Consider the following 22483-nt stretch of genomic DNA (forward strand, 5'->3'; position numbering starts at 1 on the left):
GATCAAGATAATGACTAAAAACATCTAATCAATCAATCAATAGAAAAGGAAATGTCTAATGTTATACTCAGCAAAATATTATTAAATAAAAGATCCAAGACTTTTTGAGTGGTACAGTCTTGGGTATTTAGTATTCAGTGAGATTTATTCTTAAATAAAATGGTGATATTTTCATCCTGCCATATACATACATACATACATACATACATACAAGGTGGCAAACATACCTAATATTCCTGCCTCCTATTTTCTCCACATCAACAACCCTGTGAGGTGGGTTGGGCTGAGAGTGTGTGACTGGCCCAAAGGCACCCAGCTGGCTTTCATGCCTAAAGGAGGCCTAGAACTCTCTGTCTTCTGGTTTCTAGGCCAGCACCTTAACCACTACACTAAACTGGCTCTTATACGCTATAAACTATTTATATAAAGTATTTATACATATATGAAGTATTGCAGACAAAGTAGGACAGATACTCATGTGATCAGAATCCCACTTAAGATGGCGACAGATTGACAGCTCTTTAACGAGCTCCTGATTTTTTAATTCATTTAATTCTTTTATTTAGTTTTATTCAATCAGTTTTAGTATTTTTCTTCATTTATTCAGTTCCTTATCTCCCATCTATCTTTATTTTATTTTTTTAGTAATTAGAATTAATATCTAAATTGTGTTTAATTTTTAGTAACTAGAAATAAGACTTCTTTAGAGTACCAGAATTTGTACACAATTTCAAATGCTAATCAAGGATGTGGAATTATAAAGCAGAAACAAAAAAGAACCTGAAAAGAAAGATTAAAAGGAGGCACAAACAGGACACTCACTCGAGAGAAAATCCCAAACAAGACAAGGCTGTGAAGACTTCTATGCAACCAAAGATAAAATACTTATTCCAGCTTAAGGACACTACATGTAAGTCTCCCTTTCCTTCTCCCCTTGTAAACCCCATTAAAAATTCTTATTCCTCATTAGACTGGGATGTGGAAGATTGCCCTTCCTCTGAAAATGAGGCTCTAATAGGAGATAGAAGGGAGGATATTGTCTGTGAAAGGTGAAAGGTCCCCTGTGCAAGCACCAAGTCATGTCTGACCCTTTGGGGGGGACACCGCTTTCGTGATGTTTTCTTGGCAGACTAGGGCGGGGTGGTTTGCCATTGCCTTCTCCAGTCGTCACCTTCCCCAGCAAGCTGGGTACTTATTTTACCAACCTCAGAAGGATGGAAGGCTAAGTCGACCTGAGCCGGCTACCTGAGAATTCAGCTTCCACTGGGATCTAACTTGGGCCGTGGGGAGAATTTTCGGTTGCAATACTGCCGCCTACCACTCTGCGCCACACAAGGCTTTTGATATTGTCTATACCAGGATAAATTTCAAAGGAGACCTGGACTTGGTTGCTAAGAATTGCCTTTTAACAGCTCAGTCATTGCTATTTTTGATCAGCTTTTGGATGCCAATAAAAAAATAGATGAATTAAAGACTTTAATGGAAAACTACACTTCCAAATTAGTTAAGGTAACAGATAGCAACCCATGTTTCAAAACTTACCTCTAATCTACGGACAGTACAGACTGTATAAAACTTTCCAGTTAAAGAAGAAATGGAGAAGCTAATTTTGCAGAGACACAGGATTTTGCTTCAAGTTGCTGATATGCCTTTGAATAAGGGCAGGTGGCATAATAGACAAGTAATATTAAATTCCCTTTCTCAACTTCTTTACTGTGGGGTATACTCCAATGAACTTACAGAAATCTCCTGCCTTCCTAGCAGGCATGGAACTAAAAGGATATTGCTAACTTTTAGGCAGTTTACTTTTCCATCAATGCTTTTTAAACTTAAGAATTGTTTAAGGAAGTTTTATATTTTCCCAATACATGTTTTTTATAACAGTCGTATTCAGCCTTTGCTAAATTCTGGGAGGAGAGCCAAGCATGCGAGGGAGGATGGCATAAGCCCTGGAGCCTCTAATCACAACCGGCCACTATCTGTAAAATGGAGAACTCCTTTATTACCAAGATCAGAACATGATAAACACAGGGAAGGAGATACCCCAGATTTAATTAAAGGAAAGACACAGGTTTTAGATGACTTTTTGGAAGATGAGGAAGATTTAACTCAACTGTTTGCCACTCTCACCCAGAGGAACAACAACTGATCCTATGCAAGCTTGAAACAGTTAAATCTATGCTGCAGTCAGCCACTGCTGCAACTGAGACTCTTAACACCTTACTCCCTTCTAGTTGCTCCTCTGTGGAAATGCTAAGCCCAGCCTCTGAGAGCACAAAATTCCCAACAAAGAAAAAAAGGTGTGCTAGTCTAAAGCAAAACCACATAAAACAAAAGGACATTCAGCCAGTCAATGTAGCACGATCTTCATATAATTATTTGGAGGATAAGTCTGTAGTTGATGACTTAATATTATCAGCTCCGGACAATCAGTCTGAGGAAGCTCCAGAAATGCTTCCACTAGTTGACCCCAGCATGGATCCTAACTCTGACCTCACTTCACAAGGAGATACTCCACCCACACTTTGCCATTTATCATTGCAAGCCAATATTATATATAGGAGCCCTGAATTGGAGCAGCTCTTTGCTATCAGCCCTCAGTCGGACCCTAGTTATCCTCAAGCTCAGCAATTAGAAAATGAGGGATGGACTGAGTTTATTGTCATCAGCAGCAGCTACTGGGCTTACAGATGCAGAGTCATCAGTACCAAATCAAGAGTTTGTTGAATATTGACTGCTACGATAAAGAAGAGCAACAATCACAACTTAGGGAAAGGAAAGTTGAATCTTATACAGTAATAACTGTGTATATACGAGAAGTATTGACAATATTGTTCCAGCCCCAAAAACAAATTGACTGTCTGAATCTTCATCTTCTACCCGACCATCCCACCCAGAACATCCTGTTTTAGAGAGACCTATACAATTTGTAACTTGGAACATAGCTGGCTGGCTGGAATTTGTTGATAGTGATTTGGTGAGATTCCTCTCTGAATTTGAGATAATAGCCTTAGAAGAAACCTGGTTAGCCGGAGAGGATGAACCAGTACAATTCCCGGGTTTTCAATGCTGATATAGCCCTGCCCCAAAACTTAGAAATAAAGGGCAAGCCTCTGGGGGCTTATGCATTCTTACTAAGGAAGAACTGCAATGGCAGGGTGAGAAACTATATGATGGGGATAAACTCCCTCATATACTGGCCATGAAATTCAGATACAAAGATTTTGAGTTAATGCTGGTAAATGTTTATATTCCCCCAAACACATCCCCTTACTGTAACTCTGATTATTGGATGTATTTAGAAGTAATATTGGAAGAAATAGTTATTTTGCATACTCAAGCCATAATCATATTACTTGGGTATTTTAATGCCAAACTAGGCTAATCTCTCCATGATTTTGCACAATATAATGGACTTTCAAATGATTTTTTTTATAATCATCCACAGAGGTTCTCCAGAGACAACAAAAGTAATACTGCTGGTCTATATTTGGTATCGCTGATTTTTAAATGTAATTTTTAAATTTTGGAAGGCAAGGATAATAATTATGTATACCCACAGGCATTCCATTCAGCCCATTCCAGTAGTGTGTTAGATCTCATCTGTGTATCAAGAAGTAAAGCTGACCTCTGAAAAGAGGTCATTGTCTATCCAAGAGGAGAAAGTGATCATCAGCCAGCGAGTGTGAAATTTTCGGGTCGTTCAGATCTAAGATCAAATAACATGGCTGATAGGTGGGTTATTAATAACTCAGAGGTGAGTCAAAATAAAAGATACACTCCTTCTATCTGGGATGGTTGTCCTCTTCCACTGAGCGCACAGCTTCGGGAGGGATACACATGGAGTGGTGAGGGAGGAAGGGTTCACCCACCTAGCCAGCCAAATCAGCCAAATCAACCTTGGCGATCAATGGGGTGACAGATGTCGCAGCCAGATCACCCTCACATCCAAAAAAATAAAAGGTTAATTTGGTCCATTCTAAGGCAATACTGTATAGCCTTAAATCAGAGAATGCTGTCTGTTGGGCCTTAATAATCCAGTCACCCATGGCTGACTAGCAGTCAGTCTCCAACGTATTCACTACTTTGTGCCATATGTTGAAGAAACACTTAATATCTAAATCCCCCTCCAAAAGTTTCCACACAGGTAGATCCCCTTAGTTTGACAAAAATGTTGCTTGAAGGAAAAGGAATTGAAGGCAGCTATGAGACTTCCCCAGAGGCATGCCTCCGTACATATACAAGCTAAGATGCTGTCTCTAAGAAGTAAATATAAAAAATGCCTAAAATTAAAGAAGTTATGAAGCTTCAGTTTGGTCAGGACTTGAGCAGTCCACAAAAAGTAATAATTTGACTATATTTTGGCACTCTGTAGCTGGAATCTTGAAAGAATGGAGATTCGCATTCAATATACCTATCCCTGCTGAGGAATGGGAAAACTATTATCATCATCTTTTTGCTCTCTCAGAGCCTGTTGAGAAACAGTTTCTAAGTAATGATTTATCACATATTGAAGCCTCACCCCTTTGGCCACCAGTATCAGAAAACGAGATCCAATCTATTATAAAAGGCTTAAAGCCCCTGGGGAGGACTTTCTACTGGCTGAACTATTCAAAAAATACACCAACTGGTGGGGCCCTCTATTGGCAGGTTTATTCACACATATAAATAATACCTGCCATATCCCAGTTGGGTAGAAGATGGCAATAGTAGTTCCCATATACAAAAATGGGAATATAAAGGACCCTAGCAACTACAGGCCCATTCGTCTGATAGATATTGTGGCTAAAATGTATGCTAGGTTCCTCTTGAGCACAGTCGAGAGCTGAGTAGATGAAAAGTGTAGTCTTGCAGAAGAACAAGCAGGCTTTAGACAGAGTCCATCCTCCATTGACAGTTGCTTTGTCTTGACCCAACTAATTACAAAATACGTCAGTAAGGGGAAACAACTGTTTGCTGCCTTTATAGATCTTAGTGCAGCATTTGACACAGTAAAAGAGAAATATTATGGAGGAAACTGATTGCCCTCAAAATGGAACCCAGACTGCTGGCACTAATCAAAGCTCTTTATACAAGCACTTGTATAAAGATTGTGGTTTGGGGTTAATGGAGCCATGGCAAATAGGATCAATACTTACAAAGGGGTAAGACAAGGGTGCATACTTGCACCATTGTTATTCTGTCTATACGTCCTGTCTATACCAGGACTGATGAAGGATTCTGAAGGACGCATGCCTAAGGGACTAAACACACATTCTAACACCTTGTGGTATGCTGCTGATATGATATTATTATATTCGCAAGTAGGGTTACATAGGCTGTTAAGAAGACTTGGCTCCTACTGTCATAATAATTTTCTGATTATTAATAAATCAAAGTAAAAAAGTACGGTCGTTGGAAAACAGCCATAGATGGCTGTTATATGCTGAGCCAATAGAGCAAGTTAACACCTTTCCTTACCTGGGGTAGTTTTCTCTGAGACTGGATCATGGCTTCTTCATCATCAAAGGAGCTCACGTAGAGCAAAGGCACAAGTGAATTTGCTGCTCAAATTAAAAAAACCACAGCTACCCAGGTTCCGTAGCCCCAATTATAAAAGTATACAAACAAGGCCAAGGTTACCCTGTGCTTTTTTATGGAGCTGAAGTATGGGGCTTAAAACATATATCACTATTAGAACAAACACAATCACAGCATCTGAGAAGTATATTGGGTGTGGGTAAAAGAACCTCAACTGCTGCAGCTAGAGTCAAATTGGGAATCTATACAATTTGTTCTTTGTCTAAAATCAGGGCATACAACTATTGGTGCAAAATTAATGCTATGGAAACTGACAGACTCCCAAAATTGTGTCTGTTAGAACAGACAAAATCTCAATCACAGAATTCTTGGATTGTACTGACAAATTATATTAAGAGCTGTGGTCTCCCTGTCTCTTGTACAACTGGAGAACAAGCTAAAACGATTGCTGCACAAAGAATCTTGGATATAAAAGCACAGAAAGATATAGCCTTTCTTAGCAAGGTTGGCACATTGAAATAGATGAGCTACTACAAATGTACCTTCCAAACTGCTAAGTATTTAAACACAGAAATGCCTAAACATCTTAGGGCTGTATTTACCCAAGCAAGAACTGAGTAACTGGACACAATGGTTAAATATGGAAGATTTAACCAAGTCCCTTTATGAATGTACTTGTATTTGTGGAGCTCCAGAGATAGAAGACATAACGCACATATTATTTGAATGTCAATTGTATAAGAAAGAGAGAGATCAGTATTTAGGACCACACATTAGACGAACAACCTACTAGGATCCTTATATTAAAACAACATATTTCATGTCCGGTCAGAATTCAAAACTTACATATAACATGGCCCTTTATTTGAATAAAACAGTTCAGTTGAGATCTGCATATGTGAGCCTGATTGGGGTAAACTATAGGGGTGATTTAGAAATATGATTTGCATTTTTATTCCTTCTTTTATCTAATTTGTGTTTTATTCTATTTTTTATATATGATCTTATTAATGTTCTATTAACTAACTTCTATTTTAATTATAACATGGTGAATTCTAGCTTCTGTATCTTTGTACATACTCAGCTCTGAGCTCAAACAAACTGTTATACAACTATTAAAGATATCAGTTACTTTGCTTTTAAAAAATGTATTACACTTGTTAAATACAGCATTGGTTTCTCATGCTAACTTACAGATTCCATGATTTTTCAACTCCCTGGTCCTGAATACCTGGGCCCAAAACAAATTTCATACTGCACTGGACATCAAAATATGTTTAATTAATTGGGATGCTCTGCTGTAAAACCTCCTTTTTAAATAATACCCCCATTTATTAGACAGCAATGTTTTAATATTGAGAACTGCGATCAGTTTATTAAAGCCTACTTCATTAAAAATCAGCAACACATTTTTAAAAAAATGTATACTTAAAACAAAAATTATATCCCTGCAATTAATATGTTAACATACCTTTCCCCTTTTAGGAGATTCCTTTGAAGAAGTGGGATCATCAATACCAGGGCTATGTTCCCAGACCACAGTATTATCTTCAACTTCTTTAAGATTAAAATTCACTAATTTATTTAATGAAAATCCTCCAATCTAGCATTAGAAGAAAAAAAATAATTATTAGAAATAATTATTTCAGAAGAAAATCAGCACTTGCAGAAACTTTAACTTGAACCAAGATTTCACTCCTGTTCCAGGACACTGCTTTGGCCAATTCTCTTTTTTCCTATAGCCTTTTTTCAAAAATCTGGAGGGGATGTTTTGGATGAGGAAAGACCCAAGAATTACATCATTTTTCATTAACAGGGAGCCTCACTGGCCATTCTTTATGCTATTAAAGTTATACTTCCTCCGTTGTGAGTTTGAAAAAAATGTGCTCATTTTTAGCACTCCAATCAACAAATGTAACAAACTATTTAAATATATAAAAACAACTGCTAAAGAAGAATGAATGAGACAGCGTTTTCTTGATACCTTAAATATTATTACAATACTAAAACAGCTGATTTAAAAAGGAATTCCACAAGTAGGAGATCATCTCCCAAAAGATATTTTCTCTAGAGTGTAATATCTAAACCTGAAGATGCATGAAAGTGGATCTTATTTTAAGATCTTAATTGATCAGCATGTTCAGATGGAAGATGGCAATCTTGAGTTAAACTTGGCCCTAATAACTTAAGATGCTGTAGCCCAACTCCTGTAATTCTGAATCCAGCACAGAACTTTAAAAATGAACAAAATGTCACCATTACAATAGGTCTCAGCTACTATTTAGGTCATAATTTTCTGAACCCACTGGAAGTGAGATTTCACCATCATTTGTGATCTGCTATTCATTCCCAGCGTTAGGTCATTTAATAACTGTTTATCACCAATAAAAGCCATTATAGCTTAAATCCTTGCTATTTGTGAGACTGCTGGTCCAGGAAGAATCTGCCATCAATACATGCACTCAAAGAGGGCATGCTAAGGGTCTCATTCTGTCCAGAATTAAGAGGAACGATAGCCCAGAGGATGACTTTCCTGCTCTGGAGTAAAAAGGCTCTTACTCTGCTATCATTTAGAAAAGGAATTAAGACCATGCCTTTTCACAGAGCTTTTGCAGGGGAGGGTTGCCTGTACTCTAATGTGGGGCCCATGGGCCTGGCCAATGAACAGTCAGTCAGACTGAGTGACCAATGAAATGTCACACTATTTTTGAACTGTGTCATTTACAATCAACGTAATAGGTGGTGTACATATAATAGTAAATAGGTAACTTTCTCACTTTTTTGGAAAAAATAAGAATTCGTCATCTCAAACTTATACAAAGAAACCATGACCTGAAAACATTTTATCTGTATTTAAGAATTTCTTATAGACATATACCCATGATCCTAAATAGACAGGCAGAAAAGGTTCTTTCCTTTGTTGCAGAAAGAAAATAACCATTAGGGCAAACACATAAGGTGGTAAACCGCCTTCTTCAGGATGATCTATACAACATAGCTGAAAAAGAAAGAAAAACATATATTAGAGTGCTGTTATCAAACATTTCAACCTGACAGTTCATAAATTTGAAGAAACGAATCAAACCTTTACTAGAAACATTATTTAAATATATTACTAGGCAAACTGAAAACACAATTCTATACTTCCATTTTGGAGTAACGTAAGTCATGTGCAGCTAGAGCAATTTTATATATTGGGCCATGACACAGTACCTACTTGTCTTCATACCAGCACTTCTACTAGAGTCAGGCGATTGTATAATCATGGCAGACATCGGCCACTCCGTTTCACCAGGCTATATGACTAGTCTCATAAGCTTAATACAAGGAACAGCTGAAGGATGTACATTAAGCATCAGGAGATTGACAGAATGAAGCATTCATTTACAGCTGAAATACTGCATTGTTTGTACTTAACAGTGTTTATTTAAAGCTAGTTTAGTTCTCTATATAAGAAAACACTACAGAGATTGAAAAAAACGCTAATAGAGTGGGATAAAAGAAAATTTAAGACATCCAGTGACAAGGTTGGGAAAGGGTGTGTGTGCGTGTGTGAGTGAGAGAGAGAGAGACAGAGTGTGTGTGTGTGTGTCTCTGGCAAAACAGCACAATCCAGAAAATTAAAAGTGCTTAAATCCTGTAATTTCAACAGGTTGATTTTATTAATTTTATTTATCTCCATATCCTTCCATTCTGTTATGATTAAGACTCACAGTAGTGTAAAAGTTTAAAAATCTATCTCAGTAAAAGCATCTTTGCTGGCCAACTAAATGATGTTTGCTTTTGGGAAGAAAGTTTGCCAGGGATCAAATGATAGTCAATGGGCACCACTAATGGAACAGTCTAAGCACCCTCTCTTTATCCCTATATAAAGCCAGCAAAATCAGTTCTAGAAGGTTTGGGGTTTTCTGAAGCAGACTGGAGGACTAAAGGAAGGGTAAATCCCTTTACAGGAGTAGACATATTGCCCAACATCTACAGGATGCATCTTCTTACTTTTTCCAAAACAGACTGAGTACACTTGATTAAATGTTTGATTATATATTAATACACATGCTTTGCTACTGAATCAAACCTACCTTGGCCCAGTGTCTGAAAGCAATGACTAAGGACACAAGATGAGGCTCTAATCTTCCAAGCATAGCCAAGTGATTTGTTGTCAGACAAGCATTATCATTTCCTGCACTTACTCTGCAAACAAGGCCACTAAAACGATAAAGACAGAAATGTAAATGTTGTTCTCATCCTGGGATATGCAAAATGAAGACAGAACTATACACAACTGGAAGTGAATGGCTGTTGTGGAAAAAAACAATGCTACTTTCTTTTCACTTCTTTTCTGCAATAACTCCTGGTAGAAATCAGAGTGATGCAGTATCATGAGCAGAACTCTCTATTCAATGGCAATCAGTAGTGATTTGGCCCAGTACATTAAAAAGAATTTTATTTGCTGCTACCACTATTATTATTGGTGGTGTTACTGCTATAGATTCCACCTTCCTGCCCACAGCAGACTCAAGTCAGCTAACAAGAAAAAAATAAATTAAAAAGTACTTAAAACCTAATGGAGATATTTTAAATCATTTAATTAGATCAAGCTTTTAAAAAATAATTATTTGAAATAATCATTCTGCATTTGGCTAGCTTCTGGGCAAGACCCTGGAATGAAAAATTGCACTTCTTTATTTCAAGCTAGATGACACAGCTAGATTAACATGCATTGGAAGTATATCCAGAGATCCATTGTATATATGAGCAATTACAATTACAGTTCTTTGGAATTATCCAATACTAACTTTTGTTGTTTGACTATAGTATATAAGCTTAGATGTAAATTATTAATTAGGGTTTGTGTCAGAATAGGCTAGTGGAATGGTATTCAACTAAAGAGGAATCAAGGAATTTGAGAAATGATTAAGGTCCGCATTAACTAAATGGCTTATCTATTTGTCCATTAGTCCTATAGACCATTGATCTGGAACAGTGTTAATATGATTACCCATTACAAGTAGCTGGTAAATATTTCAGAATAAGATTTCTATGGCTTACATTTATATCATCTTTTAAGCTTACTAGAATCAATAAGAAAGTACTATTCTTAATTGCAATAAATCTAATTTGTTTGATAATAATATGCAATTAAAAAAAGCATATAAATTGCAACTGAAAAGAGTAAGGCCAAGACAACCCAGCTACTATAATTATGGGATGCCAAGTGAAATTTCAGGTGAGTATTTTACTTTCCCTAACTGGATTTCCAATGTTGGAAAACTTGAAAGACCGGGCGAGGAAGAAATTGTCATGGAGAAAATCTATCTATGTGGTTACTAGGAGTCGAAAATGACTTGATGGCACATAATCAAACTGGATACTAAAACTACGAATCTGTTTTTGCTCATTTTTATAGTATAATCCTACAGATACTATTCAGATGTAATTTCCATTCAGTTCAATGAGGCTTATTTCAGGATATGTAAGTTAAGATTGCAGCCATTACAGTATATTGTCACAGTGACATTCCAGTACCCCAACTCTAACATTTTTGGATAGAAATCGCACTTAATGCAAAACATGCTAATTGGAAGAAAGCACATTTAATGGGGTAGGGAATGGAGATATCACCAGGCAATTCCAGGGCTGAAGGGCATACTAGGAAGTCAAAAACACATCAACGAAGAATGCAAACACTTGCACAACACTGCTAAGAAAAATGCATGGCTGCAGTCACAAGCAACTGAGTTCAAGCTGAGAGTGGAATGTGCTGTTGAAGAGTGAGAAATTTATAACTAATAAAAGGAAATGTTTCATTCAATGAGAATCTGCTACCACAAAATATAAGACAGCTGTCAACTCAGCTTTAAAGGGGATTAGATAACTTAACATATGTTAAGACTATTCATATCTAGTAATCATGATTCTAAGACACACAAAAAATCATGGCTGCTATATTCCACCAGCAATGTCACTTGCTGAAGATACAAGCAGCAAGGTGCTGTTGCACCTGCTTGCAGCTTCCCAGAAGCATCCAGATGACCACTGTAGGATCAGACTGCTGGATTATATAGGTCTTTTAATTTGATCCAGTGGGTTCTTATGGTCTGGAATTCACTTTTATTGTTGCTCTGTAAGTCAAGCTCTTTGAATTTATTTAATAAAATGATAATTTAGGTGTGGGCATGTATAATTTACATTATTATACACTATAAGAACACACAAATTTGCTAACTGAGACCTTTGTTTTTCTTTGCACACCACCACAGGCACTTTAGCATGGAAATCTGCATCAACCTCAATAAAAGATTCTAGGGGAAAAAAGAAAGTCACATTAATCATGGTACCAAAAGAAACAATATGCCTCTTATTAAGGACAAAAGAAACAAAAAATGTGTATTTCCTTTCTTGTAGTATAATGGTAGACTCACATGGATGTAATTTGCATGAAACAAGTGAAATCACAGTATAGGATTGCTATTTGAAACTATCATGTGTTGATATTCCACATGGTAACTTTCTGATATATATAGTTTATTGCAATTGGTAAACAAAAATTAACACATGAACTTAAATTTCAATAGTAATACAAATCTATTTTTAGATTATAAAAAATGAAAGGGAGTACACTTTCAAACGTTTAAGATTAAAAACAAGAAATATCCTGTCCAGTTATGTAAAATACATGCTTGGTCGTTCACAACTTAAGCAGTGGTACATGCCCTTCAAATTTTAGTTATGATGGTTATGTGGAAATGAGGCAAAACCTAAAACAGATTTCTTGATATTGATGCATGTATCTCTATTATACTGAATATCTGAAGATTTATACCACTTCTTCCAGCAACAGGCTTCCATTAATTACCGAGGCCTCAGTATGAACAACTGCCCAAGTTACATCTTTATTAAGAAATGAAGCTACTACATGGATATATCATGTAGTTTGATAAGCAAATGCTTGGCTGTTCTATTTTTTCACTCATATGAAAATATGCATGGATTGGATGTATTGGCAAACTGGTTATAATAAATATAATTCATGTATTATACAGGTGCATGAACATGCAGGAACAATTATTATAGATTGAGATATGTTAGCCAAGATTCTGAATGCCACCCTAATTTCGTCAGAATCTCTAGATCAGCCTTTCTCAGCCTTTTGACCCTGGAGGAACCCTTGAAATATTTTTCAGGCCTTGGGGAACCCCTGCACATTCAGGCTCAAATAGGCCAGAAGTTACAAAACTATTATATTCGTTTCATGTGTAGGCCTGTATATATGTATTAACTGTGTTCTTAAACTAAAAATAAAGAATGAAAGTTACCTCTTTAAGGTGAAATTGCCCCAATTTGAAATAATTTTTTTAATAAATTGTGATCGCCCGGGGAACCCCTAGTGACTGCTCACAGAACCCTAGGGGTCCATGGAACCCTGGCTGAGAAACCCTGCTGTAGATAGATGGAAGTACTTTTTCTGAAGGCTTTTTTTGTTCTGATTTATAATATTCTTTAGTGAAATTCATTTAGTGTTCTGAAAGAAACGGTTTCAGTAACATTTTTCCATGATCTTAATATGTACTTAATGTTTTATGCTTGCTACACTAGTACCATAAACCAGCAAACTAGAAGAACTAGTATTCATTAATCTTAATGAAGACATAGACTGGAGTTGCCTATGGCAAAGTAGTGCCGTATAGATATACTGCAAAGGCATTCCCCTTTCTGCTGCTAACAGATCTCTACTAGTACATATCCCTAATCAGGTTTAACAACATTTTGGCAATATGTCTTCCCATCACCACAATTCCTAAAGAACCTATGAACAATGATTCATCCATACTTCATTTTAAAACAATTGACGCAAGGGCTCAGACAACAGCTTGACAATCAAATTAAATGCTTGAACCCAAGGGTTTCCCATTCAAACCCAACATTTAAATCTGATGTGCCTTCCACTGGGGCACTAACCATCCTTGCTTTTAATTGCTTTATGTAGAAATGGACTATTACATCTATCACTGAAGAAACAGAGTTGGACCTAGAGTTGTATGAACTCCGCGTGCTGGATGATCCCAATAGCAGAAAAGGATTGGAGGAAAGAGGAAAGAAACCAACTCCCTTATTCTCTGATGCTCTTAATCATCCTGAATATCTTCTCTTGAAAGTTTGAGAACCCATCAAAACAATGTATCACAGCAGACTAGGGGCTACAGGAAAAGGAGAAATGAGCAAAAATTACAATTCTGCTCCTTTCCTCCAAGCAAGGATCTTCTTCCTTAATTTATATTTATTTGGCCAACAGATAAAGCCTTTCATTCATGGAGAGAAATTGTGATCCAATCTAATCTTTCTGGTCCACCACCTATCCACAACTAATTTTTCTATGAGTGCAAAGGAATGCTATTTTTTTACATCAGAGGGGGAAAAAGCTAATTATAGATTGAATTTCTTACCACTGTTCTTCAGGCTTTCTTGTACAAGTAAGAGAACATCTGGTTGGGACATCTATGAAGAAGAGAACAAACATTACATAATTTTGACATTTTCCTAAGTATTTTTCAGAATTATTTCAAAATATTAGTCCAGCAGGAACAACTGATTTTCTAATCTCTTTTCATTTAAAATATCCATCTAGTAGTATCCTTTTTGAAAATATTAGCAATAGTATAAAATTACTTTCTTCTAATAAATGTTAGAGCTGCTCTAACACAACTGTTCATTGTTATTCATTAAAGCAACCTGTCTTCTGTCAATGACCCACATGAACCCAACCCCAAAAATGTGACTCCTTTAAGAGTTGAATTTTTAGACTCATGCAGAGTCTTAAAAAGATGTGTATGCTTTAATGAATAGCAGATAGGTACTGCACTTGCATGAGATCTGAAGAACTTATTCTCAAAGTGTGCAGATATCTCTGATAAATATATTAAAAAGGGGAAATTTATTTTTAATTTTAGTTTATACCAATAGGGCTGGATTTAAGTTAATGTGAACAGTCTCCCACTCATACAGAAGCTTATCCTTTTCCTTGCAGATCAAATGTGCTCCAGAGAATTCTTCACCCATCTAGACCAGATTCTAGTTCATGTGAAGAACTCCAGAAGGAGAAACAAGTGGTTGAAAAGTGGTATATTTTATATTGATAGAAGAATACTATTACATAAAATCCATAAGTATATACTGGTCCAAAAAATTATTATACTGGTCCAAAAAATTATTGGTAAATACTTCTGCTAAACAAATAGGAACAAGTTATTTCTCAAAATTTAAATGTCTCAAATACATCCCCCAAAGTTGCCATTTTAATGCATGCTGTTTATATCAGTATGGCACAAATATAGATTTAAGAGCCAACCTGCTACAACCCACTTTATCCAGTATTTGCTAATGAGATCAACATATTTACATTGGCTGGAAACTGGATATCCAGATTTATATCAGAATTTTTAAAGCCAAATCTGCTCCAGGAAGAACCATACAACCGTAGAGAACAATCTGTAATGACAGAAAATGTGAATGTTAAAATCAAACTGAAAAACCATGAGAAGCCCACTGTTCTCCAAAACAGTCTAACCTAGAACTTTAACAGGGATTATAAGAGGCTCAACTTTCAAAACCCCTGAAGTTAGCTAAGAGACAGGATTTAGATCTTAAGCTTTGCTTATATCAAATCATTTTGTTGCCTTTTTCATTAAGAATTTCATCTATTTCACAGTTTTAAGCTCATATTTTGCATGATGTGGCTAAGATACAGAGAAAGTATTCACAGGCCATAACATGTTAAAAGTTATTACAATAAAAATCTATGCATAATCATCATCATAATAATTACCTGGCAATTTTTGATGAAATATATTTTCCATAGCAGTTTTGATTCCAAGCCTTTGTTCCACATCTTTATTATTTAATCCAAACTCTTCTACTACTTTTTTAATGGCTACACCAACAGCTTCAATTTGCAAAGGCGTTGGTGGAGGAAGTGCATTCAGCAGTTGTTGCTCTTGCTTTTCCTTCAAAGACAAAATGTAAAGTAATCTAAATATGTAAAATAAATATTTTAATAATTTAAAGAATGTCACTGCCAACACACAGATCACTTAAACAATAAAACTACATTTTCCTTCATACCTTAGTAGGAAAAAGCAATCAATTCAAATGTACCTTCAAAGGGCATTACAATCTGTCTCTTCAATAGATAATTAATTATTTAAGTGGAATGACAGAATAAATATTGTAATCAATACAAAAATAAAATCATAGAGATATCTCTAATAAAAAATGATGGGTTTGACATTAGACTTGTGAATAAAGATAAAAAGGCCGAGACGAGAATGTGCAACTTACACATAAAAGGATCAAAGAGCCCCTAGGTGTTTAATTATACTTCCCAGGGAACATGACAAAATATTTTGGCTGGAGAAGTAAAGAAGAACCTATCTCTATTCAGTTGTGAAAGATTGTATTACTGCCACACAGGCACATGATATGAGTTTTCCTTATTAGACTGTTTAGCATGGTGCACCATTTCTGTTGACTTGATGGTTGCATGTGGCTTTGTGTGGCACATCAAGGGCCACATTCTACAATTAGGTGACCACAGGACCCAAAGCAGAGTTGACCAGGACTGGAGCTGGAGGGAATCAATGTATTTTAATCCATAAAAACCTAAAACACAAATAAGGCCACATTTTTATCTTCTCCCTTGGTATAACATGAAGAAACTGAATACTGCTATTGTTTTAACTGGTCACTAACTCACCTTTATGTTTTTCTTATGTCTTTTTTCCTTTATATGCTTATGAGCAAATGCCACTGATTCAATCAATACATCACATAATCTGCAAGTATATTTAGCTGTTGGATAGCTTTGAGGTCGCTAAGGAAAGAACAAATTATGATTTTTTATTATATTTATCAAGAAGAATCATATGGTCATAGCCATTAAAGCGTATTGGGAACTGGCTGTCCTGCCCAATTAAAGCTGGGCAGATTCCAGTTCCTGGTTGATGTAATTACTTCACCTTTCCCACGTGATCTGGACACAGACACTGAAATACATTTCCACCCTCTATTAGATTAGGCAATATTAACTGCAAAGTCAAACACTAAGCCAGGATCTTCAAAATGCTAGCAGAGACTGACCAATTTTCTTGTATATTGTAGCATACTATACCCAACTGCACTTCCTTGATTCCTGCGGCTATCTCTGGTTTGTTCTACTTTGTCAGAACTGGAGTCCTTACATTTTTGTTCTCCTAAAAACTCAGAATATTAAGTTTTTAAAAACTGGCTTGTCATTCTATCTTTTTAAAAACTGGCTTGTCATTCTATCTGTATTGGTTACACCTGGGATTCTGTGCTCCATAAGTATAATACAAGAGATCTTGAAGGAACTGAGTTGTTTATTATTAGCCTTCTCCAATCTGGTGCCTCCCATTTGTGTTAGAGAGCAACTCCCATTTCTCATGAGCTGGGAATTTTGGCATGTAATATAAGAGTTCTTGAAGGAACTGAGTTGGGGAAGGCTGATTTAGAGCATGAGTCTTGGCATATTATATTTATACTTTGGGTATTCAGGATAGTATTCATACGCTCCAAGTGTAATGGTATATTGAGGATATGATTCCAGTACAGTGTTTTGCTCATTAGTTTCTCTACTTACTAGGTACTTTGCTGCAAGTTTAAAAAATATGTGTTCAAATGTACTCTAATACACCTGCCAGACATTTGAATTGATACTTGTAACTATTTATAATCAATTTCTTATCTAAACCATTGCTACTTATTTTATTTTATTATTTAATTAATTTTTATCCTGCCTTTATAATTTTTAAAAATAACTCAAGGTGGCGAACATACCTAATACTCCTTTCTCCTCTTATTTTCCCCACAACCGCAACCCTGTGAAGTGAAAGCAAATCCCCATAATCCTCAAACAGGCCAATTCTCTTATGCTTCCCCAAACTTGATTTTCTTCTTTTCTAATGTATTCCTAAAACTTGTCACCCAACCCTGGTTCACATATTTAAATAAGCATGTATGTGGGGAAAATATTAATTACCTTCCTCAGTCTATAAATGTAGTCCCTCTTAAGTCGTTCTTCAGCCTGCTGCAGCCCCAGTAATTCTTTTGCTGTCAGTAAAGACTCATCTATAACTGGTCCATCCATTTCATCATCCTGATCATTCTCTTCTTTTTTTATTCTTTTCAATCTCCTTGGTTTCCTATGTTTCTTCATTTCTTTTTTTACAGTTATCAGAAAAAGAGTTACCTTAAGTATACTACATAAATTAACTGTTATAAGTACAGTGCATGTTGATAACAGGGCAAAGCTTTGCTGAGAAACTTGAGCAATGAGATACTGAAGTTTCAAAAACAAGATACAGTCATGGTTTAAAAACTCTGGAGGTGGACTCAGCCAGGGAGAGTACAATACAGAAATACAGATACCCAGAAAATAAGTAAAAGTGCAGCACAGTCCTGTACATGTTTGTTCACATGTCTCTAGTATGTGTGCCGCTTTAAATTTTTAGCACATGTCAGTTTGAAAATAATGTGTATCTTTAAACTCATGTCTTAACATCAGGTTAAGCTGAATAATATTGCATACCACATGAAAAAGGAAAAACACAGCAATCCTGAAAAAGCAAGTTTTTACTTAAAAACAAATTTAAATCTTTAAAAGAACCACTCCAATAGTTGGGAGTGGCCATGTACTATAAAAAACACTCAGATGTCTATTTACACAAGGCACACAAAGCAGAATTCAGCCAAACTTATATCCACTGGAAGCAGTAAACCCTGCACAAAAGCAATATTATCTTATTCTCGCACATTTTCATTTTAGTAGGACTGGTATAGCTAATTCCCCATGCTGGTGCTACAGTTTTGATACTGCTTGACTTGTTGTAGCATAGTCCACATTAATATTTTCGAGGATCAGAAGATACCTAAGAGTGACTCTAAATATTGTAGCCATCTTTAAAATAGTTTTAATGAAAGCAGAAAAAAATAAGAAATAGTTTAAATCTACAGAAGATCATTAAAAGATGTGTGTATTACCAGAATTTCCTTTTCTATCAGATAAATCTTCACTTGTTAGGTCTCTCAGGAGCTGCCTTCTTCTACTTCTGCCTCCTAGACTCTCACATTCATGAGAATACTTTTTCCGTGTTGTGATAAGCACAGGTATCTGGCCTGTTGATTTGTATTCTCTCCAATTGCTGGAATTAGCTTGATGGTTGTCAGACACCCACTTCTTAATTTGGTCTTTTGAAGTATCATTTATTCTTGCTCCTTGATTGTAAACAATTTTTTTTGAAGAATTTGGACTACTCGAAGCAGCATGTGCTCCCTTTCTAGGACTTGTACCATAGTCACTTGATGCTCCCTTTCTTTTTTCAAATCTGGTGTCCATTTTGCTACTGTGTCCATTTCCACAATCATCCATTACTTGATAATCATGACGTAAAGCACATTTCTGGAAATCCTCCTCATTTATAAGTCCCCGATCCTTATTACGTCTAGCAAAGCAAGATTTTGCAGCATCACCCATCATATTCACTGTTCACTCTTTCCCTGTGGATGATGGAAAAACTAAAATAAAATTTCAAAAGAATCAGCAGGGTGCTGTGGAGAGGGTAGAGCCAACCTGAAACATATGGAATAGTTCAAATTGTCAATCCCATATATCAGGACACAGGGGCACCTGAAGCAAAGTGCAACCAATCCATTTGCGCAAGACATTTTCAACATAAAGGGCTGTATTGTTTCTTCCATGTTTAGCAATAAACATAATATAAAACAGAATATATTGTTATGAAAACTGAGGCAAAAGGCTATCACCCAAATGCAATAAACATATTAATAAATATTCTAACATTGATGGAAGCTATAATTTTATCTATGCAAACTAGAATGAAATAAATCAAAGTTCTCCAACCTGATACTTTCAGAAGTGCAGGGGATGCAAATGCTGCCTGGGGATTCAGGGAAAGGTAAGAACAGCAACCTGGGTAGTACCAAGTTGGCGAAGGCTGAATAGATGCTCCAGGAAACCTATGTCCTTTAAGAGCTCCTTTGAATGGTATTTGTGTATATTCATGGTATGGTATTTGTGTATATTCATACATATACAACCCAAAGTATACATATACATACATATACAACCCATGTATACAACTCAAAGTATGGATCTGGTGTGTAGATGACACTTTCATCATAATAAAAAAGGAACAATTGGAGGAAACACATGAAACCATAAACAACATCTTCAATGGAATAAAATTCACAAAGGAAGAAGAAAACAACCACACACTACCCTTCTTGGACATCCTCATCAGCAGAGGAAATGATAGCAAGTTAGAAACACAAGTCTACCGGAAGCTACCCACACCAACCAAGTGCTCCATTACCAAAGCAACAACCCAACCTCCCACAAGAGGAGCTGCATAAGAACATTATTCCAATGAGCACTAACTCACTGATGCAACCCAGAACACCAGAAAAAGGAAACAGATCACCTATACACCATCTTCCAGCAAAATGGATACCCCCTCAACTTTATCAAAAAGTGCCTTACCACTCAACCCACTACAACCCAACCAACAGAAACTATGAAAAGGGTAACACTGCCATACATCAGAAACATCTCAGAAACCACCAAAAGACTGTTACAACCACACGAGGTCACCATAGCACATAAACCAACTAAAACTCTTCAAAACATATTAAGTAACCCAAAAGACCCAATAGCCCAAGAAGAAAAAACAGGAGCTATTTACAACGTACAGTGCAAAGACTGTAACAGCCACTATGTAGGACAGACAGGCAGAAGACTAGCAGAGCGCATCCATGAACACCAACTAGCAGTCAGAAGACACGATGAGAACTCCTTAAACTCACAACACATGGACAGACTCAACCATAGTTTCAACTGGGAAACGGTGAGCATCCTAAACTAAGCCAAATCCAAAAACGACAGAGAATTCCTGGAAGCCTGGCACTCAGACCAAGCAGCCATCAACAGACACATAGAGGTAAACAACATTTACATACCATTCAAGAGACAGTAGAAAAGCCAAAAGACCAGCACACTCCCTTGCCAGCAATCAACACCCAGATATGCAAAAATCAACACTAGGATTAACACCAGATGAACCATCAAACAGCACAATATACCCTAATCAAGGAACTATCAACTCAGTCAATCAACCAAACAGCAAACAACAGCCCAATCAAGGAACTCCTAAGAAGAGAACAACACCTCCACCAACACAAGCTGGACAAACCACAGTATATAAACAGAGAGCAAGGCCCACTCCCTCTTTGCACTGAAGATGTTGCCTACTTTGGCAATGAAACGTCTGCAAGAAAACAACAAGGCTCAGAGAGCACCAAGGACTCCACATATTCATACACACCCAGCATTCTACAATGCCCATTATTCCAATAATGGCCTTGAAAGCATAAGTGGTACCTAATAAAACAATGAACTCCAAAGACTAATATAGCAAATAAGGTGGTAAGTAGCAATATACAGTGGTGGCACTTTAAAGTAACATTTTGTATTTATTCCTTAGAGGCAGAAATTAGAGAGAAGTGGTACCAGTCTTAAAAACTTACAAATCAACTATGTGTGTTCCCAGTGCCCTTTTTGGCAGCCCCAAATTTCAGAAGCTAGTTAACAAAAACTGAAACATGATTTCTCACTAATTTCAGGCAAAAATAATATAAAAACAATGTGTAGCTCAACTGCCTCCAAAATAAAACACCTGAAAACCCCAGCCCATTCACTTCAGTGACTTATGTCATAAGTTATTAAATGACATCACTCTCCACATGCAGCTGTCAGTCACCAAGATAATTTAAAAAGTGAGGCCCTCAGCACAAAGAAGGGAGTCACCCATATCCAGATTTAAATTAATTCACTGTCTTTCCATTTGACAACCTTACAGAAAGGAGCCTAAATTTCACCACACCATGCAATGCTCTGATACTGTTGAATCAATGACAATTAGAAATGCAGGTAAATGTTGCTAATATTCAAAAGATCCTTAAAGTGGACTTACAAAAAAACCCAGAACTCTTGGGTCTGATGGAGAAGCAGCTCAAGAAACAACATGGGACTTTGCTTTTATATATGATTACAGCAGCAAGACTTTTATATGCACAATGATGGAAAGATCCACAAATACCTACAGTGAAGGACTGAATTATTAAACTGATGGAGCTGGCCCAAATGGCCAAGTTAACAGTGTTGATAAGAGAAAATACTGTTTCTGGATTTGCTTCTACTTGGCAACCACTTTTAGACTACTTGTGTCAGAAAAAAATGAAGCTTTGATTTTGGGCTTTAATGATTAAATGGTTTGTTTTGATAGAAATAATGTTACTAAGGTTTAACTAATGGTAAGAGACTATATTTGTAAATGTATTCATATCTGTATTGGAGAAGGTCAGAAGTCACTTTGTTTCTGTTCTCTGTTTCACACTTTTATAGCTTTTTCTTTTTTTAGTCCTATACTCTATCTTTTCTATATTCTATCTTTTGTATTTTAATTATATTCTGAAAATTAAAGTTCTTAAAAAAAGAGAAAGAAATGCAGGTAGATGTGACCAGCTAAAAACACAAAGCAACAATTACACTGTAAGAGAGACATATTCCAACTCTACTCCATTGATTAACTCTTGAGGAACCACAATAATTGTTCTTTTCAAAAGATCATTCATTAAATAATTCACTGTGCATGAAACATACTTATTGAATTTTGATCTGACAGAATAAAAACTGAAGTTATGCTATGAACTTTATTTAACATGAAACTTGATTTTTATACCATCTTACCTAAGGGACTGTCTTCTCCCAGTTGGGTCCAGCAGGTTGAGCATGTTATGGGCCCTGTCAGCCAAGGAATATCAACTGGCCGGGACCAGGAGATGTGCCTTCTCTGCTGTAGCCCCTGCCCTCTGG

The 22483-nt window shown here is 36.4% G+C and overlaps 1 protein-coding gene across 1 annotated transcript in view; it reads right to left on the reverse strand.

The window, feature by feature from the left end:
• The window catches only part of TUT7 (terminal uridylyl transferase 7), a 42334-nt gene that overhangs the window by 17851 nt on the left and 2000 nt on the right, over positions 1-22483 (reverse strand). The window contains exons 2-11 of the mRNA XM_063295204.1: positions 18574-19089; positions 17573-17751; positions 16271-16387; positions 15344-15521; positions 14918-15006; positions 13965-14016; positions 11753-11822; positions 9600-9726; positions 8399-8518; positions 6992-7123 (exon numbers count right to left, since the gene is read on the reverse strand). Coding sequence (XP_063151274.1) covers positions 6992-7123; positions 8399-8518; positions 9600-9726; positions 11753-11822; positions 13965-14016; positions 14918-15006; positions 15344-15521; positions 16271-16387; positions 17573-17751; positions 18574-19069 — 1560 coding nt within the window. The 5' untranslated portion in view covers positions 19070-19089. The remainder of the gene's footprint in view (positions 1-6991; positions 7124-8398; positions 8519-9599; positions 9727-11752; positions 11823-13964; positions 14017-14917; positions 15007-15343; positions 15522-16270; positions 16388-17572; positions 17752-18573; positions 19090-22483) is intronic.

This window comes from Candoia aspera, chromosome 2, assembly GCF_035149785.1.
Source record: "Candoia aspera isolate rCanAsp1 chromosome 2, rCanAsp1.hap2, whole genome shotgun sequence".
Taxonomy (NCBI): domain Eukaryota; kingdom Metazoa; phylum Chordata; class Lepidosauria; order Squamata; family Boidae; genus Candoia; species Candoia aspera.